The 24,320-nt window shown below is 56.7% G+C and overlaps 2 protein-coding genes across 3 annotated transcripts in view; both read left to right on the top strand.

Moving 5' to 3' along the window:
* Positions 1-364: 364 nt before the first annotated feature.
* Positions 365-16,134, top strand: LOC116941408 (fibroblast growth factor 18-like). Its single transcript, XM_032952494.2, has 5 exons — positions 365-1,398; positions 4,895-4,931; positions 8,549-8,729; positions 9,959-10,065; positions 13,206-16,134. Exons 1-5 carry the CDS (start codon positions 1,379-1,381, stop codon positions 13,542-13,544), a joined length of 684 nt encoding a protein of 227 aa, XP_032808385.1. The 5' UTR covers positions 365-1,378; the 3' UTR covers positions 13,545-16,134.
* A 1,037-nt stretch (positions 16,135-17,171) lies between these two features.
* The window catches only part of FBXW4 (F-box and WD repeat domain containing 4), a 79,866-nt gene continuing 72,717 nt past the window's right edge, over positions 17,172-24,320 (top strand). Inside the window, exon 1 of one of the 2 annotated variants that reach the window (XM_032952495.2) lies at positions 17,172-17,526. In XM_032952495.2, coding sequence (XP_032808386.2) covers positions 17,213-17,526 — 314 coding nt within the window. In that variant the 5' untranslated portion in view covers positions 17,172-17,212. The remainder of the gene's footprint in view (positions 17,527-24,320) is intronic. The other variant, XM_032952497.2, reaches the window with a different exon arrangement.

Genomic DNA, 24,320 nt, shown 5'->3' with positions numbered 1-24,320 from the left:
ACATCATCACTACCATCACCATCAATGTAACATCACTACCACCACGGCCGCCGCCGCCGCCTGGGTGGGTGGAGGAGTCATTCGCCGCGCAGCTGAGCTGGGGGGGAGAGCGAGAGGGAAGAGAGGGGGGGGAAGAGAGATTGAGAGGGGGGCGGAGAGAGAGCGAGAGGGGGAGAGAGGGGGAGAGGGGGGGGAAGAGAGAGCGAGAGGGGGAGAGGGGGGAAGAGAGAGCGAGAGGGGGAAGAGAGAGCGAGAGGGGGAAGAGAGAGCGGGAGGGGAGAGAGAGGGGGGGGCGGGAGAGGGAGGGGGGGGGCGAGAGAGGGAGGAGGAGTGATGCAGGGGGAGGAGGGAGGAGGAGTGAAGCAGGGAGGAGGAGGAGGGACACATGCACACGCATGTATAAATACACAAATAAAAAAACCCAGACTCGCGTGACAAACCCGGCAGGCAGCAGGAGGGCGCGGGAAGGAGTCGGAGAGGAGATCTGAGACAGTGGATCGGCAGTCGCGACTCGCGGCTGCCCGCGGCAATTGTGTTGCCCTTTGCCCAGCCTTGCCCCCTCACTGCCTCGCACGCCGCCGGCCCCCATCGCGTAGAAGGCAGCCGTGCCCTTCGCGTCGCTTCGTCTCGCCGTCATCCCCAGGGCACCGCCCGGGTGGATTTCCCATTCTCCGTGCTGCTGCAGCTGTCGAGACGCGAGACGAGGGTCTTGACGAGGGGGGGTGGGTGAGTGGACCTCTTACGGATTGCCCCTGCTGCCCTGCTCTACCCTGCTGCTGTTCGCTGCCCTTGCCCTGCCCTCTCGCTGCCCCTGCCCGGCACCTGCCCGACCCGGCCCCGGCTCGGAGCCGCCTCGTCTCGTGTGCCCCGGGGCCACTCGCGCTCCCGGGGTCTCAGCGATGCGCGGCGTTCGGCGTGGAGCGCAGCAGCATCAACAGCATCATCAGCAGCATCAACAGCATCATCTTCAGCAGCAGCAGCATCGGCAAGAACAAGAGGAACAGCAGTGGCGACATCGGGAGCGGCAGCCACAGGAACTGCAGAATCATCATCATAGCCGTCATTATCATCAGCATCAGCAGCAGCATTATCAGCAGGAACAGCAACATTATCAGCAGCAGCAGCAGGAGCTAAACAATCATCGCCAGCATCAACAGCAGCGGCAGCAGCAGCAGACGAAACATCATCATCATCAGCAGCAGCGGCGGCGGCAGAGCCAGCGTCAATAGCGGTCAGGTTCCCGCCGGCAGAACGCGGGGGTTTGGGAGTCCGCGTGTCTCCACGTGTCCCCACGTGTCTCCGCGTGTCTCCACGTGTCTCTGCGTGTCCCCCTGGCGCCCTGGATCGGAGTTTAACTCATCAGCACGGAACCCGCGCCATGGCGAGGCTCCTGCAGCTGTGAGTCTCGTGCCCACTTACCGGACACCCGGCTTCGCATCAGCAGCAGTGTCAGCATCATCATCATCAGCAGCAGCAGTGTCAGCATCATCATCATCATCAGCAGCAGCAGTGTCAGCATCATCAGCAGCAGCAGCAGTGTCAGCAGCATCATCAGCAGCAGCTGCACGGTCATCAGTCTAGTCATCATCATCAGCAGCAGCAGCATCATCAGCAGCAGCACGGTCGTCAGTCTAGTCATCAGCAGCAGCATCATCATCAGCATCATCATCAGCATCATCATCATCAGCAGCACGGTCGTCAGTCTAGTCATCAGCAGCAGCAGTGTCATCATCAGCAGCAGCACGGTCGTCAGTCTAATCATCAGCAGCAGCATCATCATCAGCATCATCATCAGCAGCAGCACGGTCGTCAGTCTAGTCATCAGCAGCAGCATCATCAGCATCATCATCAGCATCATCATCATCAGCAGCACGGTCGTCAGTCTAATCATCAGCAGCAGCATCTCCAGCAGCCATATCAACATCATTTTCATTTCCGTAAGCAGAATTATCATCAGCAGCAGTGTCAGCAGCGTCATCATCATCCACATCCCGAACCACGCCGCTCTGTTCGCGGCCACGGGGGGTTGGGGGTGTGGGGAGTAGGGAGTCGGGGCTCTCACCCTGACCATGACCCTGCGTGTGTGTGTGTCAGTCTGTGTGCGTGTGTATATTAGTGTCTGTGTGTGTGTGTCAGTCTGTGTGAGTGTGTATATTAGTGTCTCTGTGTGTGTCAGTCTGTGTGTGTATATTAGTGTCTGTGTGTGTGTGTCAGTCTGTGTGAGTGTGTATATTAGTGTCTGTGTGTGTGTGTCAGTCTGTGTGAGTGTGTATATTAGTGTCTGTGTGTGTGTCAGTCTGTGTGAGTGTGTATATTAGTGTGTGTGTGTCAGTCTGTGTGAGTGTATATATTAATGTCTCTGTGTGTGTGTCAGTCTGTGTGAGTGTGTATATTAGTGTCTCCTCGTGTGTGTCAGTCTGTGTGAGTGTGTATATTAGTGTCTCTGTGTGTGTGTCAGTCTGTGTGAGTGTGTATATTAGTGTCTCTGTGTGTGTGTGTCAGTCTGTGTGAGTGTGTATATTAGTGTCTGTGTGTGTGTCAGCCTGTGTGAGTGTGGGTCTTAGTGTCTCCCCGTGTGTGTGTCAGTCTGTGTGAGTGTGTATATTAGTGTCTGTGTGTGTGTGTCAGTCTGTGTGAGTGTGTATATTAGTGTCTCCCCGTGTGTGTGTCTCCCCGTGTGTGTGTGTCAGTCTGTGTGAGTGGTATATTAGTGTCTCTGTGTGTGTGTCTTAGTGTCTCCCCCGTGTGTGTGTGTGTGTCAGTCTGTGTGTGTATATTAGTGTCTCCCCGTGTGTGTGTCTCCCCGTGTGTGTGTCAGTCTGTGAGTGGGTATATTAGTGTATCTGTGTGTGTGTTCAGTCTGTGTGTGTCAGTCTATGTGAGTGTGTATATTAGTGTCTCCCCGTGTGTGTGTGCCAGTCTGTTAGTGACTCCCTGTCTGTCTGGGTGCGAATGTGAGTGTGTGTCTCTGAGTGTGTCTGTGCATCTATGTGTCTGTGTGTGTCTGAGTGTGTCTGTGTTTCAGGAAAGGGCGGTCCTGCACAGATGCCATATTTTCTGTCCGTCTGCTACAGCAGAGGTGTAGGGAATTCCAGCAAGACCTACGTCTCTGCTTATTGGGCCCGGGTAAAACTACGTGGCCGGGAGTCAGAGCCATTCCCTGTACACCTTGGGGTGCGAGAGGGATGTCCTCTGGCTCCCACATTATTCAACATCTATTTTGACCACGTAGTTCGTGAAGCCTTCAATAGCTGTACCGGGGGAATCTCCATTTGGTACAGATATAATGGGAGGCTGATCGATGCCCGGGTGCGGTCAAGGGATGGCTCCCTATTGCTCAACCACGTTATGTATGCCGATGATTTGGTAATAGCTGCTCATTCAGAGGAGGAGTTGGAGACGCTACTGCTGAGACTGGAGCGTGCCACTAAGAGATGGGGCCTTACCATCAGCCCCACCAAACTAAGCACCTGCCTGGGTATTTTGTACCATCGGACACTCCACCCCCACAACTCCCAATCGGTGATGGGGCAGTTGTGGAGAGTGCGGAGAGTTTCCCATACCTGGGCAGTGTGCTTATGACCGGCTCCAGTTTAACAGCAGAGGTCTCACTCCGAATCAGTCGAGCGGCAATATATTTTCATCGGTTGCGTACCGCTGTGTGGAAGCTACCTGGTCTGTCGCTCCGCACTAAGCTTCAGGTCTTCTCGGCCACGGTCATTCCTTCCTTTCTCTACGCTTGCGAAACGTGGACCCCCCTAATAGAACATCTTCGCCGCTTAGAAACATTTAGGCTAGCCTGCCTACGATCCATCCTGGGTTTAACCAGGCTGGATTGTGTGAGGAGCTCACAAATTCTTGAAAGATCTGGGCAAGTTCCCATCGGTGAGCTCCTCCGGCAGGCAAGGCTGCGTTGGCTGGGTCATGTAGCCCGCATGCCCAGCCACCGCATGCCCAAACAGCTTTTGTTCGGCCGGATCGAGGGGGCTAAACGTGCGCGGCACGGGCTAGAGAAGAGAGATGGAGTGATGTGGTACAGGAGGACGTGGAGCTGAGTGGACTTGCCGATGACTGGTACCAGCGGTGTCAAGATCGGCCTCTGTGGAGGAGGCTCGTGAAGGACGCTACTGGGCAGTTGGAGGCAGTCGCCCTCCAACAACAACGGAGGGTGGAGGAGCGACGCTCACAACAACGAGCGGAGCGCCGGGTGGCTAAAACACAGCAGGTTGGCACAGTAGGGGGCACAGGTGGTGCATCAGCCAGTCATCACAGTCATCTCAGTCAGTTTACCTGTGGCACCTGCTGGTTCTGCCCCGTGACCTCCTGTCAGCGGGCGTTCGACACTTCACGTGGCCTCAAGGTGCACATGGCCTGGCACAAGCGTCGTGGTGACGTCACCGCCACTTAGTGGCGAATGGCGGTTGTTGTTGTGTGTCTCTGTATGAATCTGGCGGCGTATGCTGCTGTTGTATGAGTGTGTGTGTGTCTCTGTGTGTGTTCCGGTGTCTATATGTATGTGTGTGCATGTCAGTCTGTGTATTCCTGCCGGTGTGTCTCTGTGACTGCGTGTGAATTTGTGGATGGGTGGCGGCGCAGTGGTTAGCTCACTGCACTGTGAACCCTTCCGCCAGAGTCGGCGTCCCGGCCACGGCTAACATCAGTGGCGAGAGACAGATACATCGGTCTTGGCCTCACCTATGTTGACACAGCCTTGAGTGTCTGGTGAGACAAAGGTGTCCGGGCGTCGTCCACCACTGAAGAGCGCGCCGAGCCGGGTTTAAATACTGTGGGTGCACGCCAATAGCACTTGCCTCAACAGTCCATGTGGCCTGTACCAGGACCTTTGTCTTTGTGTGTATGTGAATGTGTGTGTGTTGTGTGTGTGTGTCTCTAGGTGTTCGCGGTTACTCACGCTCTACCTACAAGTACAGGTGAGTGAGAGCGCGCGTGCGTGAACGAGGAGGTGCGTGGGTCCATGTCTGTCCGTGTGTATGTCTGTGTGTGTCTGTATGCACGAGTAGGTGTGTGGGTCTCTGTATGTTTGTCTGTGTATGTGTGTATATATGTGGGTCTCTATATCTCTGTGTATGTATCTCTGTGTCTGTATGCACGTGTCTGTGTCTATGCCTGCATGCATGTCCATGTGTGTGCATGCATGTATTTCCACGTGTCTGTGTGTATGTTCATGTGTCTGTAGGCATGCGTCTACGATGTGTGTGTACTGTGAGTCGCTCCGCGTGTCTCGCGAGTGGGGATACAACTCGGGCCGAGGTCTCCTGAGCGACACGCGGCCCCCATGCCCCAGGGCTCTCGCCTGGTTGGGGTTCATGGTTAGGGCTCTCGCCTGGTTGGGTTCAGGGTTAGGGCACTCGCCTGGTTGGGGTTCATGGTTAGGGCTCTCGCCTGGTTGGGTTCAGGGTTAGGGCACTCGCCTGGTTGGGTTCAGGGTTAGGGCTCTCGCCTGGTTGGGGTTCAGGGTTAGGGCTCTCGCCTGGTTGGGGTTCAGGGTTAGGGCTCTCGCCTGGTTGGGTTCAGGGTTAGGGCTCTCGCCTGGTTGGGTTCAGGGTTAGGGCTCTCGCCTGGTTGGGGTTCAGGGTTAGGGCTCTCGCCTGCTTGGGGTTCAGGGTTAGGGCTCTCGCCTGGTTGGGGTTCAGGGTTAGGGCTCTCGCCTGGTTGGGGTTCAGGGTTAGGGCTCTCGCCTGGTTGGGGTTCAGGGTTAGGGCTCTCTGCGATGACGCTGATTGAGTCTGGCACCTCGACTGGCTTCCCTCTCCCGTCCCCTCGCCTCCTCCCCTCTCTCATCCCCTCGTCTCCCCTCCCATCTCATCTCACTCCCTCGTATCCCCTCGTCATCCCCTCCATCCCCTCGTCATCCCCTCCATCCCCTCGTCACCCCTTTCATCCCCTCGTCACCCCTTTCATCCCCTCGTCATCCCTTTCATCCCCTCGTCATCCCTTTCATCCCCTCGTGTCCCCTGTCATCCCCTCGTCATCCCTTTCATCCCCTCGTGTCCCCTTTCATCCCCTCGTCACCCCTTTCATCCCCTCGTCACCCCTTTCATCCCCTCGTCATCCCTTTCATCCCCTCGTCATCCCTTTCATCCCCTCGTGTCCCCTGTCATCCCTTTCATCCCCTCGTGTCCCCTTTCATCCCCTCGTGTCCCCTGTCATCCCCTCGTGTCCCCTGTCATCCCCTCTTGTCCCCTGTCATCCCCTCGTCCTCTCGCACCCTCGGTCCGACCTCTTCCCTAATTGGCGCAGTGCGTGTACCCACGTGGAGAGCGGTGGCGCAGTGGTTGGCGCTCAGCGCGCTACGAACCCAGCGACCCGAGTTCGAGAACCGGCCCTTCCTGAGTCTCCCCGAGGTCATGGGTATCCCCTAGGTCGACTCAGCCTGAAACGAGGTTTTAGTGCGGTGGGTAGAAAACTTCACCACGAGGGAGACAAAGGCAGCTGGGCGTGGAGTTGGCCACCCACCCCTTTCGTGTCCCATCCCGGCCTTCGCAGGTGCTCGCGAGCAGCAATTGTTCCAATCGCATGATAAAGGCGACACGGGGGATCTTTGTCTTTGCGTCTGTAAATGTGTGTATGTCGTTGTCTTTGTGCGTGTATCCACACGCCTGTCTCATTGGTCGTTTAATTCGCATTGACACGTTTGTAGACACACACACACGTGTAGACACGTGCTCGAGTACAGTGGAGACACGTGCACGCGTGTACATTGCGCACACGTGCGCGTGTACAGTGCGCGGCGTGGCTACTCACGTGCGCGCGCCGCGCACTGTCCCTCGCAATTAACGCGGCGTGGGAGCTGACGTCATGAGCTCACGCCAATTAGCGGGGCTGGGCGCGCGGCGTTAATTACAGAGGCGCTTTGCGTGATCTGTGGTCTCCCTCACCTGGCCTGTCCCCCCCCCCCCCGGGCCCCCACCACCAACACCTGTCCATCTCACAACATCTGTACAAACACCCCTTCCTTACCTGTCCTGTACATCTCCCACCTGTCTCCACCTCTTGTCCTACCTATGCATCTATCACCTGTGCGGGTCACCTCTTACCTGTCCACCCTAACCTGTCTATTCTCGTTTCCCCGACTAGCTGACATATCTCCCCACACCGTCCACCACTCCTGTCTGTCCACCACTCCTGTCCACCATACCCATACCTACCTCTTGGTCGAGTGACCGTGTTACCTGTAGCCCAGGTGAGAGCACAATGGACATCACGAGCCCTTTCCCAAGGGAGATGATGGATTTGAATAATTATCCAATTCATGATTGCTCTTTTGATGGATGATGGTGTGATTGTGACTGATAGACAGATGCCAATGCTGCTGCTGATGTGATTTCAGTAATAATCAATAATGGTCGATGTGAGCTGAATATTTTAATTCTGAATGATGGATAATGATGATGGTGATGCTGATGGCGATTATAGTGATACTGATAATGATGATAGTGATGATGGTGATGATGATAGTGATGCTGGTGATGGTGATGATGTTGATTATAGTGATGCTGATAGTGATGATGGTGATGATGTTGATTATAGTGATGCTGATAGTGATGATGGTGATGATGGTGATGATAGTGATGCTGATAGTGATGGTGATGATGGTGATGATAGTGATGCTGATAGTGATGATGGTGATGCTGATGGTGATGATGGTGATGATAGCGATGATAGTGATGATGGTGATGGTGAGTATAGTGATGCAGATAGTGATGATAGTGATGGTAATGATAGTGATGATAGTGATGGTAATGATAGTGATGATAGTGATGGTGATTATAGTGATGATAGTGATGGTGATTATAGTGATGCTGATAGTGATGATGGTGATGGTGATTATAGTGATGATAGTGATATAGTGATGGTGATTATAGTTGTGATGATAGTGATGATAGTGATTATAGTGATGGTGATGATAGTGATATAGTGATGGTGATTATAGTGATATAGTGATGGTGATGATAGTGGTGGAGGTGATGATAGTGATGGTGATGATAGTGATGATGGTGTAGCAAATCGTGTGGCTCTGTCAGTGTGGATGTGCTCATCATGCTCCTCCTCATGGTGTCCGACTCGTGGTCCTACTGCGGATGGTGGTGATGATTCTCTCTCTCTGCTTCTTTTTTCGTCACTGCTCCACTTGGGAATTCCCCTCCAAGCCGCCTCCCTCCCTCCCTCGCATCACCGCCTCGTCCCCCCCCCAAGCTCTTTTCACAACAAATAACCTTGCTCAATGTCAGCACTCGGCTTACACGCTTACCTCATACGCATACACCGACATTCACAATGAGTGCTGCTTGTCGCTAGCCTCTTGACGCTTTCGGCTTTTCTGCCCGTCTGCACCCCCCCCCCCCAGCTAATCCACCATACATCCATGCCCCCCGCGACCTACCATAGGGTTCAGAGTAGGAAATCTGCGAAAAAGAGTTCCATATCTCATCGGATTCCTCCAGGACAAGTCGAGATTCTGATTCCCATTGCGGACGACTGACGCGTGCCCACCGCGACCCCCCACGACTGTCGCCCCGCCCCCCAGTTGGTGGCGCCCACGCCGTCGCCGGACTTCGGGCGCCACGTGCAGAAGGAGGCGCAGCACACGGACGAGGCGTCGCGGCGTCACGTGCGCACCTACCAGCTGTACTCGCGCACCAGCGGCAAGCACGTGCAGGTGCTGGGCCGGCACATCGCGGCCCGCGGAGACGACGGCGACCCGCACGGTGAGACGGGGGCCAGGGGGGGCCAGGGGGGCCAGGGGGGGGGGCAGGGGGGCCAGGCGCTGGGGCGTCAAGACGTCGCGGCACGCAGCGAGCGTGGAGGCACCGCATGGGGGATTAATACCGGGGGGGGGGGGCATTAATACCGGGGCGGGCATTAATACCGGGGGGGGGCATTAATACCGGGGGGGGGCATTAATACCGGGGGGGGCATTACCACCGGGGGGGGCATTACCACCGGGGGGGGGTGGGGGGGGCGTCACTCGCTGCTGCGCTCCCAGTTGCTGCCCGTGGCCCCCGTACTCGAGGCGGGCGGGGGGGGGGGGGCCGTCGGGGCTCCGCCAGTTCCCACGCCCAGGTGCAGCCGCCCTCCCCCTCCCTCCTTTTCCTTCTTCCCCTCTCCCCCCTCCCCTCTCCATTCCTTCCCTGCGTCTCTCTCCCTCTCGCCTCCCTCCCCCTTTCCATTATCCCCCCCCCCCGCTCCGCCTTCTCCCTCTCCCCCCTCTCCATTCCTTCCCGCCGCCCGCCCGCCGTCCCCACTCCCCCCCACCTGCCCCCTCCCCTCCCTCCCTCCCCTCCCCCACCTGCCCTCACCAACTCGCCTGGCGTGGACTGGAGCTGGTTCAGACGATGTCTGCTCCAAGTCGAAGCGTAGTGCGGCGGATTCGCGCCCCCAAGAGACTCGTGCAGTATCGCCCACCACCATCATCATGACCACCATCAGCCATGATCAATCCACTGCTGGGTGATGGCCATCACCCACGATCCTGCGACGTAACAATTCGTCCAGCAGCTGCGCACGAGCCGATCCCGTCGCTCCATCTCTCCCGTGGGCGAACCCCTCCCTGAACGCGTCCCATTCCTTGGCTCCCTGTCCGTCATTGCTCTTGACCGTAGGCCATCGTCCTTGACGCGTCCCGCCCATGCCCCGCGCACGTGGCGGCTGGAGCGACGTCTTTCACCTGCCCCTGTGATGTAGTTGAGTCCCAACCGGTCATACCACCTCCTCCTCGTGTGCCGTTCTGAACATCGTCGTGGGTTCTCGTGAACAGCAATTAACCCAACAGTCTATTGAGGGGGGGGGGGGGAGGTCATTGTCGTATCGCACAGCGAAGATGACTCCAAACACACCCAGCCTGGCACGTGACCGCCACTTGTTGGCGAATGGCTGCTGCTGCTTGTTGCCATTGTTGAATTCCTCTCTCGTCGTTTCTGTGGCGTCTCAACCGCAGCCATGCTCCAGGCGGAGACGGATTCGTTTGGTGGGAACATTCGGCTCCGTGGGGTTGAGACGGGCCACTACATCTGCATGAACAAGCGCGGCAAGCTGGTGGGCAAGGTGAGCGGAGGCCGCGCGTGCGGTGGGCACGCATCGCCACGGCCGCGTGGCCGGCACGACACGTGCCTCCCCGTGCGTACTGTGTCAGCAGCGGTGCACGAGACTCGGCACTCACCCACTCGCTCATTCACTCAACCACTCACCCACCCACTCGCTCGCCCACTCAACCACTCACCCACCCACTCAACCACTCACCCACCCACTCGCTCACCCACTCAACCACTCACCCACCCACTCGCTCGCCCACTCAACCACTCACCCACCTACTCGCTCACCCACTCAACCACTCACCCACCCACTCGCTCGCCCACTCAACCACTCACCCACCCACTCGCTCACCCACTCAACCACTCACCCACCCACTCGCTCGCCCACTCAACCACTCGCCCACCCACTCGCTCACCCACTCAACCACTCACCCACCCACTCGCTCAACCACTCAACCACTCACCCACCCACTCGCTCGCCCACTCAACCACTCACCCACCCACTCGCTCGCCCACTCACCCACCCACTCGCTCACCCACTCAACCACCCACCCACTCGCTCACCCACTCAACCACTCACCCACCCACTCGCTCACCCACTCAACCACTCACCCACCCACTCGCTCACCCACTCAACCACTCACCCACCCACTCGCTCACCCACTCAACCACTCACCCACCCACTCGCTCACCCACTCAACCACTCACCCACCCACTCGCTCACCCACTCAACCACTCACCCACCCACTCGCTCACCCACTCAACCACTCACCCACCCACTCGCTCGCTCACCACTGCAAGTCTCCTCACTTCTCTTTCTGATTCTTTCCTCGTACGGCTCCACTCTGGAATTCCCTCCTCCTCCCACCACCATCATCACCATCGCCTGTTTTGCCCGAGCTCGAATAACAAATCACTTCGCGCGATTCCTAGCGAACTCCCTTGACTCTGTTTTTTCTATTACAACATTGGCCGTACCGTTTGTTGCTGGCTGTCTGACGTGGGACTCTGGGCCCTGTGCCCAGCTACTGTATTCAAACAAGACAGAACCTCAACGTGTTCGTCAATAATAGGAGGCATTTATAATAGGCGACGTTTCGGGCAATGAACCGTCGTCATGGCAGGCAGAGACGCCAGAGAGATTAAGTGAATGATATTTTGAGGCTGCGCGGTCACACCCAACACATACGATATTCTCAGATGAATAAGCCTAATTGGCCTACGAACTTACCCGTTAGTAGATACATTCACAAACAACCTCTTCAAACATCTAAATGTAATACGCATGCAGCTCATTCGTTTTAAGAGTAAAGTTATCAAGAGTTGCCGGCACATTGCATCCTGGGTACCCATGAGGCAGCGTGCCATCTCATTGAAGAGAGACGCCGTTATCTGCTCGGTGACGCCTTCCCCCGGGCCTCGCTCATTGGACGTGACCAGAGGTCTACAAGCGCGGATGGGGGGGAGGCAGGAGAAACGCTTTGTGGGGGCACCACCACATCAGTGGTCTACCGCCAAGGAGGAGCGTGAACTTGGGTTGGGCCACAGGGGACATTTGGTGGTGCAGGGCCCACCCCGGCCCCTTCCCCCTAGCGCTGAGCCCTGCTTGTAAGACACGTTCAGAAAAGCCCCCTTCCTTCCCATTGAAGCGAGGTGGCGGGAACTTTGAGCGTCTGTGTGCATCTCGTTCGAGCCGTTGCTGCCCGGCTCTACTGACAAATGAAACTCACTCAGTGGGCGTGCGGGCGTGATTGCTCCAGTGAGAGGCGCGCACCGCGTATGTGCCTCGAAATAAAGGAGGCTGTCTACGATTAATAAAATATTGTTTTGGGCTCAGCCAAGTAATTATTGGACCAGGTTTGTGTCGTCAAATCACTCCGCCACCCAGATGTTTTTTTTTTAATTCTGACTTCCTGGATCCTGTCGTGACAATGCTTGATGTAGTTTCCAAGCGAAACGTCATCTCTAACTGCTAAATCTGGTCGTGAGGATTGTTGTTTCTTCCGCTCAACTGTGGCGAGCGGGAGAGTTTAAACTTCACTATCGGCGCACATCCTTACACGCTTATACAACACGCGGCAATTTTATTTAATTTGGCTGTTTCAGATGGTGAAGGGTTAAATTACACTGTGATCTCACTAGAAAATAAATTTCGAATCACGATATTGGCTGCGGAGCCCTACTATAAGTTGACTTGCAGTGGGAAGTTTGTGTTTTGAGTGGAGGGCACGCAGTCGACAGCACAGATGGCTGCGTGAAGAGAGTTCCATTATTGTGAGTTTCAAGTTGATTTTGCTGAACCAGGTGGGAACTCGAGAAGACCACGATAAGGAATCTCATTTGCACGAGTGACTCGAGTCACTGCGATGACAAAAGCAATGAATGTGTCGTGATTGTACAAGGATCGTCACCACCGTGAACCTCCGAACAGGTCGACGTCATTGTCGTCCTCGCGACAGCCGCGATGGTACTTTAATTTTACCCAAATTTGTCATAAGTCCCTCCCACCCGCCATAGCCAAGTAAGCTGTTCTGTAGTGTCCACGTGTTTAACAATGCACCGACTGTGATAGTTTTAGCTGACTCACCGAGCGAGTTTAAGAACAATGCTCACAACCAAATACAGCAGCAGATAGATATGACGAGGGTAGTGTTATCATGCTCGTACGATGCTTCTCATGACTCTGCTGCTGCTAATGATGGTGGCAACATTGCCACTGAGAGCATCACCTCGAGTTGCCCCACACATATGGAGGTGACACTGGGGGCCTTGAGACCCAGATGCCATGAAACCTTGAGGCTAATGGGACCTCAGGGGTCGTGAAGTAAAGTGGGCCCCGAGGCTTTTGGGCCTAAACGTTGTCTAATGGAGGATTCCTTTGATGTTAAGTTATGAAATCCAGTCAAGAGCTTGGACAGCGTTGGCAACATTCACATGGTCCTGCTCTCACAATTCTCAGAGATGACTTTGTGCGTGAACAAATGGCACCGCTTTAGAGATCGAGTCGAGCTGCTCTTTTGAATTGCGACCCTTTTGGGGGCATCTATCCACGAGACTATGGGGGCAGGCAAGTGTACTGGAGGTCACCTCTCCCGGCTAACCCGTTGACGCGTGTTCCCCCCTCGCAACCCCCTCCACCCCGCTTCCCGGCAGCTCAACGGGCGCAACCGAGACTGCGTCTTCATCGAGATCTACCTGGAGAACAACTACACGGCGCTGCAGAGCGCCAAGCACCGCGAGTGGTACATGGCCTTCAACCGGCACGGGCGTGCCAAGAACGGCACGCGCACGATGCGCGGCCAGCAGGAGGTGCACTTCATCAAGCGGCTGACGCGGGGCCGGTCGCTGGAGCCCGTCACGCCCATCTTCTGGGTGGTGCGGCCGGGCAGCGGGCCCGGCGGTGGCGGCGGCGGTAACGGCGGCCCGGGGCGAGGCGGTCGCAGGAGTAGGCGCACCCGGCAGTCGAGGCACGGGGCCCAGCGGCGGGGATGAGGCCTCCACCGCCGCCACACGGCCGCGGGGCCATGGGGCCACGGGGACGCGAGGCCCGGACGACGTGAAAACCTTGTGCCAACGGGTACCTTGGGCGTCGGGAATGGGGGTCGCGAGGTTTTGGGGGCCCTTGGGACCAGGAGATTCTGAGACCTTCATGGCTATGATTCACTGAGGCCATGTGACCTTAATTTCATGGTGCCTGAGGCCATCGAATCATGGAAGGATGGATCTCCAGGGCTGTGGGGCTACAAGGCCATAGGACCATAGGGACCTGGGCCACAGCTCTGCGGACTCAAGATCCTCACGGAACCCCAGGAGACTAGAATCGGGCCTGCCTGGCCACCCACCTGAAGCCTCGCGTGGCTCGGCTGGACGGGTAGCGGGGGGCCTCTTCCCGCCACTGCTTGTGGGCCCTGCGGGCCGGGGTGAGGGACGCGTCATGACTAAGGGACTGAAGCCACTGTGGACGAGACCGAGGCCTCCGGGCCTTGGCCGTCGAGAAACCACTTTAAAACGGACTCCACCTTGGTGAGCTCGCGTGCCGTGCGCGCCTCGTTAATGTTATTATTGTCGTTGTCGTTATTATAATAATGTCGTTATATATTTTTTGCGTTACAAAGCATCGATCAACAAACTTGAACGCGCACACGAGGCGAGCCCGCCCCCCCCCCCCCCCTTCTGCGGGAGGGGCGAGACGAGGGTGGCCTTGCTGCCTGTGGATGTGAGGGTGAGTGCGGGTGAGAATGCGTGTTGGGGGTGCGAGAGGATGTGGTTGGGGTGTAAGAGTGAGCGTTGGGTGTGCGGAAGGTTAGGGGGTGTGAGTGAGGGTGCTGGTGTATGCTCGTGATTGTGAGGTTGTAGTGGGGTGTGCGAGTGTGTGAAGATGTGTCAGGAGGCTGAGGATGTTTGAGGCTGTGTGGGAATGTGTGAAGGTGTCTGTGTGTGGTGGTCTGGCATGTGGTTATGATGGGGTCACCACATCTACACCTCTATATAAGGAACGCAACAGGTGGACTTCTCCACAAATCTGGCTGTTGCCTGATGAAGCTAGTTGTAATTACTGGCGAAACGTCGTACTCAGATTGTAAATGTTGTGGCTTGGCTCTCCAACACACCGGTGTTGCTGTACTAGTGACGAATTGGCACGTTCTGTTTACGTGACAACCCTTACTAGTTGGCTGTCGGGTGGTGGCAGGTTTACCGACACATTTATATATTTACGCGATCTAACCCAAAAAAACCTCTTATGGATGATGGGGATGTTGGTGTGTGTGGGTATGTTAAGATGCGTGTGTGTGTGAATGTATCTGGATTATGTTTTCAATGTTTCAAGAGCTTTGTAGTTGCATCATTAACACGTCTGGATGTACCCAGGGTTATTTGTAAACGTGCATGCATTCACATGTACTGTATCTGGTTGTACCAGGGGGATGAGTATGTATCTGGGTATGTCTGGACATATCCAGATGAATCTGAGCGCATATGTATCAGTAAGTAACAGGGCAAATTGCACAGTTTAATAACACATCCTGGTGTAGTAACTACGTACATCGCTGTGAGATGGGGATGTCTCATACTTGCCGAGCCAACACATTTAACCAGCAGGCTGCAGATATTCAATACCTGTCTTCCTCATACCGATTTTCAAAGTGAATCAATACGAATTCTTGTTTCTTAGGAGTGCTCGTTGTGACGCAAATTGTGTGCTTTGAAAATCGGTATGCGGTAAAATTGTTAAAAAACAGGTTACCCATCTGCCTACCTGCCCACCCACCCACCCAACTATTCACCTACCCACCCACCTGCCTGGTAGGGTTGGCAAGGTCACTTGGGTCTATGAGTTTAGGGGGTACTTTTGTCGTTAGCTGGGTACAAATAAGTACCCAATCACATCTGGATGAGTACCGAAGTACAGTACATCTGGATGTATGTTGAACCAACCGTGGTAATCGGAGGTGCGTGGATAAGCTGAGTGTGTATGTGGACGAGGACCCAGGTACATTTGGATCAGTAGCAGGCTTCACCTGGGTTTGTGAGGGAGTAGATCCAGACGAGTTGGGTTTGTGGGTACATCTGGACGAGTTGGGTTTGTGGGTACTCCTGGACGAGTTGCGTTTGTGGGTACATCTGGACGAGTTGGGTTTGTGGGTAGATCTGGACGAGTTGGGTTTGTGGGTAGATCTTGACGTGTTGGGTTTGTGGGTACTCCTGGACGAGTTGGGTTTGTGGGTACCTCTGGACGTGTTGGGTTTGTGGGTGAGTAGATCCGGACGAGTACCTGGGTACACCCGAAGGAGTAAGTATCCAGTTATCTCTGGACGAGTGTGTAGGTAACATGTGTATGACTATCGAGGTGGGGTGGAGAGGGAGACTTCTGGTGGTACCTGGCCACACCTGGACGTGCCAGGCCGGGAGGTCCGGCCTCTCTGCACCGTGCTCTGACCCCGTGGACGCGCGGATCGACTCTTTCTGCTGCTGTATTTTATATCGCGTTTTTTTTTACCGAACGACGGGTTTGCCTTGCCCTCACCAAATATTTATTGTATATAATTATTATTATTGCATATTATTAAACCTCTTTACTAAATTGCCGACTCTGTGTGATCAGTTGGTGGTCTCGGTGGTGGCATGGGGGACATCCCTGCCGTGTCTCTCTCTCGTGTTCATCAGCATCATACTCATTTGCAGCGTCCGGGAGAATTAGCAGCATCAGACATGGTGCTGAGAGACCTCATGGCTACAATCTGGGGTGACCAGACCCTTAAACCCATGGCCTCCTCCCTTCAGCTGTCGGTGTTGTCTGGGTCATGGTCGTGGTTCACGGCGTGTTCCCTGTGCCCGGGAGGCTGTTTATTCGTGTGGAGGTGCCCCAGTTCACGGGCATTGCCTCTACTTTCGTTCCCCATGGGCTGGGACATTTGCCGACGGGCCCTCAAGAGAAGTCGAAACCATTCCAGAGCTTGCCCCAATAAGATGCCACCCAAAAAGTCAATCAGGTCTGTAAATAATCTAGTGGGTCGTCGTTTTGGGCCCCTCGGTGATCGACCTAACCGTGACTTTATTGTTATTTATCTCATCAAGGTTAAAACTCCGTGTTTTGCCTCTCGAGTCTTTAAACAGACGCTCGCGTGTCATGCAGGGCCACGCCTGGCTCGTAGCCGCACTTTGTTTGGCATTGTTGAAAAAGCAAACATCAACAAATGAACAACAACAGCAACAAACATCACGCCAACATCATTAGCTCTTGGGATTTTTTAAATTATCAAACTGTGGAAAGAAAAAACATGTTTCCCCTCACAAGTGAGTCGGGTGGTAGAGGGTTGACGAAACTAATTTTGGCATAAACACCACCACCACCACGTGGGCCCTCGCCTAATGCCACGGATCTTTGTGTTCGCTACGCAAAGCCAAAGTTACCACTTTGTATTTACGAGTGGAAGTCCCTGTCACTGAACGACCCCCCCACTACACCCCCCCCACTACACTCCCCCCCCACTACACCCCCCCCCCTCACTACACCCCCCCCCCCCAACTACACCCCCCCCCAACTACACCCCCCGCCCCGCTTCTTCCACCCGCACGCGAGCCGGAGCGAGGGGGCGGGACTTTATAGAAAGGGGCGGAGCTGTGTAGAATGGGCGGGGTCATGCTTGGGGGTCCTGGCGATGGGGCGGGCCACGGCGGGGCTGCCCTCGCCGATGCCTGCTCGCATGCGCGGCCCGGCGGCTAACGCGATGACGCGGGACGGCGCGATTCCAGGCGAGGCCGACGCCGCGGGGGGCCGCGAGGGCCCCATGTCGCTGCTGGAGCTGCCCGAGGACATCGTGTTCCTCCTACTCTCCTACCTGGACGCGCGCTCGCTCGGCCGCGTAGCGCAGACATGCGGGAAGTTGAGGCGCCTGTGCGGCCGCGACTGCGTGTGGAGGCGCGTGGCGCGCATGGCCATCAACACGGGCATCACGGACGACGGCACGGACCGGTGAGGAACCACGCGACCCCCCGCGCCCCTCTCCCTGCATCCCCCCAGAGTTCCTCTCGCCGCCCAACCCCCGGTTCTGCCCGGGGATTCGCGCCATTGGTCCAGCGCGATCACGTGCGGCGTTAGGGGCCGGGGTCGGTGTCGTCACGTGGTGCCGTGGGCGGGCTCTCGATGAGACGTCGGAGTGGGTCACGTGGTGCGAAAGTCCACCGCGTGCTCGGTGTCGTCGACGCCGCTGCTGAATGTTCACGGCGTTTCCCATGTGCGGTGTCGTGGCTCGTGTTTACACCCCGCAAAGCCTCACTGAGTCTCAAGGCGCTTGTTTGCAGGAGGGCGCTGCTGCTACATTTGGATGCTTAGCCAGTTGCATGAATGAGACTGTGGCTTTAGAATGAGAGTGTGGAAATTGGAGGATCCGGAGAAAACCCAGCACCGCGCTCTCTACGAGGGGTTAAAACTCAAAGCGCCTCACACAGGGAATCATTCAATCTTATATGTACTGCCATCTCATGCCCACCACACAACCTAAGGCCAAAACACCAGACAGTCTCCCATCTAAGTGCGGATGGGAGTTAAGGAGGTTGAATTTGTGCGCGTGGAAGCCGCAGTATCCAGAAATCCTCCTTCCCAGATTCTTGATACATAGAGCTGTTGTAGCTGTTGTAGCACTGAGGGTTTCACACAGACGGGTTCACAAATCCATCTGTCTTCCTGGCCACCACCTCGCAGCGGAGAAAACGATTCACAAGTTTCACAGATCTCCAGGTGAACCACTAACCCCTGCATCAAGCTTGTACACCCCCCCCCCGCCACCTATAGTTTAAAGTGGGAGGACATATACAGAAACTCAGGGTAGAGGCACTGCGCAATCATTGCTAAACACATTGAACGAATGCCAAACACTAAATAAAATAGGTCCAGAGGTTGCTAAAACACGTGATCAAGCCACATCTAACCATTGCAAATAGTTTGTGCATCACGTGACTTGAGAATTTAGAATGGGGGGAGGGGATCTGAGCCTCGAAACTCCCTCTGACACTACGGTGGGGGTGGGGGGGGGCTGATCACACGTGCCATCCGAGGAGCCACCACACCTGGGCCACATGGCTGTGTGTTTGAGGAACAAATCACTGTGGGGGTATTGCGATGAGGATGACGTTTGGGAGATTCGTGATAGATGGTGATTATTGGGGGGGGGGGGGGGGGTGGGGGTGATGGTGGGGACACAGTGATGATGAGTGTTGGGGGGGGGTGATGCACCACGCGTTCCTCCCCCCGACTCCCCCCCCCCCCCCCGACTCGTGGCTCTCCGCCCCGTTGTTGCCGTGTGTTGGCCGTGTTTGTGTGTTTCTATGTAATTAAGTGAAATGAAATCTGCGCGGGGAGGCAATTACATCCTTCGCGCCGCAACGCCACGCGGCCTCTCAGCTGCGAGCCGTCGCTGCAGCCGCCGCGGGGTCTCGCGCTGACCGTGATGGAGGGTGGTGGAGTTAGTGTGGCGTGGTGATGGTGGGGGGATGTGGTGATGGTGGGGGGATGTGGTGATGGTGGGGGGGATGTGGTGATGGTGGGGGGATGTGGTGATGGTGGGGGGGATGTGGTGATGGTGGGGGGGATGTGGTGATGGTGGGGGGATGTGGTGATGGTGGGGGGGATGTAGTGATGGTGGGGGGGGGGGGAGTGGTGATGGTGGGGGGATGTGGTGATGGTGGGGGGGATGTGGTGATGGTGGGGGGAGGGTGGTGATGGTGGGGGGGGGTGGTGATGGTGGGGGGGTGGTGATGGTGGGGGGGGTGGTGATGGTGGGGGGGATGTGGTGATGGTGGGGGGGATGTGATGGTGGGGGGTGGGAGTGGTGATGGTGGGGGGGGGAGTGGTGATGGTGGGGGGGATGTGGTGATGGTGGGGGGAGTGGTGATGGTGGGGGGGATGTGGTGATGGTGGGGGGGATGTGATGGTGGGGGGTGGGAGTGGTGATGGTGGGGGGGGGAGTGGTGATGGTGGGGGGGATGTGGTGATGGTGGGGGGAGTGGTGATGGTGGGGGGGATGTGGTGATGGTGGGGGGATGTGGTGATGGTGGGGGGGATGTGGTGATGGTGGGGGGGATGTGGTGATGGTGGGGGGGAGTGGTGATGGTGGGGGGGATTGGTGATGGTGGGGGGGGATGTGGTGATGGTGGGGGGGATGTGGTGATGGGGGGGGATGTGATGGTGGGGGGGGGGGAGTGTGATGGTGGGGAGTGGTGATGGTGGGGGGGGGGAGTGGTGATGGTGGGGGGATGTGGTGATGGTGGGGGGGGGGTGGTGATGGTGGGGGGGATGTGGTGATGGTGGGGGGGGGGAATGTGATGATGGTGGGGGGGATGTGGTGATGGTGGGGGGGGATGTGGTGATGGTGGGGGGGGTGATGTGGTGATGGTGGGGGGGGATGTGGTGATGGTGGGGGGGGATGTGGTGATGGTGGGGGGGGATGTGGTGATGGTGGGGGGGGGAGTGGTGATGGTGGGGGGGGAGTGGTGATGGTGGGGGGGGGAGTGGTGATGGTGGGGGGGAGTGGTGATGGTGGGGGGGGGGATGTGGTGATGGTGGGGGGGATGTGGTGATGGTGTGGGGGGATGTGGTGATGGTGGGGGGGGATGTGGTGATGGTGGGGGGGATGTGGTGATGGTGGGGGGGATGTGGTGATGGTGGGGGGGATGTGGTGATGGTGGGGGGATGTGGTGATGGTGCGGTTTATGGTGATGGTAGAGGTTTGGAGATGAGATGTGGGGGGTGGTGATGGTGGGGGTGGTGATGGTAGGGGTTGGTGATGGTGTTGTGGGGATTGTAATGGTGGGGGGTTTGGTGATTGTGGTGGATTTGTGTTGTTGGTGGAGGTAAATTCGTGGTGATGGTCATGGTGAGGTGCTTGACTTATACTGAGGGTATGGTAGTGATGGTGGGATAAATCATCGTGACAGTGACGGTTTCATCGTGATGGTGATGGGAGCATCGTGGTGATGGCTTGGTCCTGGTGATGGTGTCTGAGCGTACTTATGGGGATTTTTGCGATGGGTGATGTTGCTGCTTCACGATGGCTCTGTTTTGCTGGTGAGAGTGGAGGTCACGTGATGGTGATGAGACAGCGATGGCGGGGAACACGTGGCAGCGAACACGTGGTAGCGAGCGGATGTGCAAGTCTAATCTTGGCGTGCCACTGTGTGTATACGTGTGTATGTGTGTACGTTTGAGCAAGTGAGTAGGTGTGTTTTTTCCCCAACAGGCTATTAAGAGTATAGGGGAATGTTTATCTTTGTGTGTGTATTTGAGTGCCATATAGAGTATACGAGGGAGCGGTGGCGCAGTGGTTAGCGCGTTGCGCTTTGAACTCATCGACCAGAGTTCGATTCCCATTTATTACCAATAAACAGTTGTGCATATTTGAACCTTCCCTGGACCTCAGCCTTAAATGAGTAGCTGGTGCGGTGTGTAAACATCAGCACTGAGGAGGACAAATGCGTCCGTGCGTGGTGGTGGCCACACCACCCCTCGTGCGCCTTGTCGACTTTCATAGATGCACGCTAACAGCACTTGCCCCAACAGTCTGTTAAAGTCTATACGGGGAATCGTTCGCTGTATACTTCTATATGTGGAGGGGGCGTTGGCGTGTTCGCGCACAGCGCTCCTCTCCTGCCCACCCGGGTTCGACATCCGTGGCGAGCGGTGTTAACCTGCCCTGGGTCTCCCCCATTTCGACTCGGCGGCCTTTAATAATAATAAATAAAAATGTGGTTAATGCGACTACCTTCAAGCACTCGACTCTTCACAGCTTGACTAATGGGCAAGCGGGTTGAGGGCCTCAGGGTGGGGGGTGAGGTGGGGGCCCGGGGGGGGGGGTGAGGGCCCCCGGGGTGGTGGGAACTCCCCGCGGGCGGTATGGGTCAGCGGAGGTGAGAGAGCGACGCGCACGGGAGCGCGAGAGAGGCCCCGGGGCGCAGACACGGGGCCCTCTCTCCCCACCTCCCCCCTCTCTCTCTCTCCCCCCCACCTTCCCCCGCCCCTCTCTCTCTCCCCCCATCTCCCTCGCCCCCTCTCGCTGCCTGCCGAACTCCCTCGCCCTCCTCTCCCCTGCCTACTCTCTGCTCTCCATTCTCCTTGCTCTCATCCTCCTCCTACCTCTATTGCTCTCTCTCCATCTTTCCTCTGCCCCTCTTGACTAAACTCTCTGTCGATCTTTCCTCTCTCTGCTCGCATTCTTCTCACTGAATTTGCCTCGGCTGGCCGGTAGACTGGAGTAGGTGGCACGTGACTTGCAGCTGTAGCCATAGTGTGGGAGAAGGGTATACTTGATGTGGTATGCTGGGTGCCGCTATATAATTCTGTGCCATCAACCCGACCTGGGTGAACTTAAGCTCTTACCTCTCGCCTGTATCTCCTCGCTTCTCTCATCCTCTTGGTTCTCACCATCTGCCTCGTCTATTCTCACAATGCTCCCCTCTCCTCCCTCCCTCTTCCTCCTCTTCTGTTTCCTGTCTCTTCTTCCAGCCCCCCCTCTCGTCTCCCCCCCCTCTCGTCTCCCCCCTCCCTCTCTCTCATCTCTCTCCATCTCTGCCTCCAGGCAAGACCCACGGGAGGTGTTGTGGTGGATGGGGGGGGGGCAAACCCCTCACCCCCCCAAAACAAACATGACCCCCTACCCTAACCCTGCCTTTTCAATTAGCGGTTAACGCCCTGTGACTGGGGGCCCAGGTGCAACCTCCACCCACCCCTTACCCCTGCGACTCTCAATCACCGTGCGCCCCCCCCCCCCCTCATAGACCACCCCCTACCTCCTCCACGTATCAGCTTCATCAACAGGAACATAATGGCCGACTTTACACCTTGGTGGCGATGCGAGCGTGGCTCTCTCACGTCGTCGGTGAAGGATGTGCACCAGGTGAATTAACGGCCGTGATTGGAGCGCGATGATTGTGTAGGAATTGGCAATTACTAACTGGAGATAGAGGCTTGGCGGAGAGATGAGGTGGGGAGAGTGAGATGATGAGGAGTGAGAGGAGAGAGTTTAGAGTCGGAGATAGGTGAGGAGAGAGAGATCGGGGTGGAACTTCAGAGGTTGATTTCAGCCCGGGCTGTCTTGGACGGTGAAAATATTTCCACACCCGGCACACCACATCCACGATATATCTCACCATGGTTGGGGCTGCTGCTCGTCAGGTGCCTACCTACTCCAGTCTACACAGCGATCCGGAACATATTCAGTGAGAGATCAAAGTCCCGCTAATTGGTAATTAAGGGTTTACTGTAATTAGTCCAGTGCGGTCATTAATTGGTGGGATTTTACCCCGCCCGGCTGTACTGTCGTGGAGCGACCCCCCCGGGGCCCCAGGCGTGTGGGACCCCGGGCTCTTAGACTGGGGCCCAGGTTCCCGCTGGGGCTGGGGTCATAGCTGCCCTTTTACACTGGGGTCCCCCGGGCCACACTTAGATTGAGGTTCCAGGTCCCCTCTTCAGATTGGGGGTCCCAGGTCCCTTTGAGGCCAGGGTGTCAGGTTCCCTCTTAAATTGGGGTCTCGGGTCCCTTCGGGTCACAGGGCCTCCCTCCCGCTTCACGGCTCCGTGATCACAGTTCGGGAACGACAAATTGGGAGATGGAGTTGGCAAGGGAAGCAATCAGCGATTCCGTAGTGGCCTGGGTTGGGGGTCAAACTTCTCCGGACGGGTCAAGAGCCCGGGCGTGTGGCGCTGACACGGCGTGACGCCCCCTCCCGCCTCCCCTTCCCCCACGGGAATCAAGGGGTCACGGAGGTCACGGGGCCCAGGGGACCTGGGAGCTCAGGAAGGAAGGAGACACTTGGGGGTGTATTACTGGGGTTAGCTCTGCGTGTCTGTGTGCACGGAGGGAGCCTTTTGCGCAGCGGTTAGCGCGCCGCACTACGAAGCCGACAACCCGAGTTCAATTCCCTCTCACGACCAATTTCGGTGGCGAATGTCTGATCCGGTTTCGGGCCTCCCCTAGGCCGACTCAGCCTTAAACGAGTACTCTGGTGCACCGTGTAAAAACATCAGCACGGGGGGGGAGACAAAGGTGGCCGGGCGTTGTGGCGGCAACAACACCGTCTTTGTAGGTACACCGTCCCGGCCTGACTTAGGTGCTACTCGCTAACAGTACTTGCCCCAACAGCCTGTTTTAAGGCTCTAGGGGGGAATCTTTGTGTGCGTCTGTGTGCGCGTGTGTGTGTCTGGGGGAGCGGCGGTGTAGCGGTTAGCGCGCTTCGCTACGAACCCGGCGACCCGAGTTCGATTCCCGCTCAGGGCCAACACCAGTGACGATTATCTGAACCGGTCCTGGACCTCCCCTAGGCCGACTCAGCCTCAAATGAGAACCCGGTGCGGTGTGTAAACATCGCCACTGGGGAGACAAAGGCGGTCGGGCGTGGTGCTGGCCACCCACCCCCTCGTGTACCGTTCCGGCCTTCATAGGTGCTCGCTAACAGCACTTGCCCCTACAGTCTGTGAGAGGCTTTACCGAGGATATTTGTGTCTGGCAGAGCACGTTCACTACCCCAGCGGTTTGACAGCACAAACTCGTGCCACCTCGTTTCGTCTGCATTTCATTCTCGCTTCTCGCTGTCTCACTCTCTACCCCCTTGGCTTGTGTCTGTACCGTTTGGATCATTCCCATTTGTCTCGACGCAACATTCGCGTGTCACTGACCTGCCGATTGTCGGTCATTCACGGGATGTGTCGCGTCAGCGATGCGATCAAGAGTTTACAACTGTCGCCAGTACACCATGCAACCCGTGCTGCACGTGCAG

The sequence above is a fragment of the Petromyzon marinus genome, chromosome 11, assembly GCF_048934315.1.
Source record: "Petromyzon marinus isolate PM22_M1 ecotype Great Lakes invasive population chromosome 11, UKy_Petmar_22M1.pri1.0, whole genome shotgun sequence".
Classification (NCBI taxonomy): domain Eukaryota; kingdom Metazoa; phylum Chordata; class Hyperoartia; order Petromyzontiformes; family Petromyzontidae; genus Petromyzon; species Petromyzon marinus.
This window is presented reverse-complemented; position numbering and strand designations above follow the sequence as displayed.

Excerpts from the sequence above, each read along its gene's own strand:
- LOC116941408 (XM_032952494.2), top strand. The coding sequence starts at position 1,379 with ATGGCGAGGCTCCTGCAGCT. Across the intron at positions 4,932-8,548 it reads CGCTCTACCTACAAGTACAG|TTGGTGGCGCCCACGCCGTC; the intron begins GTGAGTGAGAGC and ends CCCGCCCCCCAG. Across the intron at positions 10,066-13,205 it reads GCGGCAAGCTGGTGGGCAAG|CTCAACGGGCGCAACCGAGA; the intron begins GTGAGCGGAGGC and ends GCTTCCCGGCAG.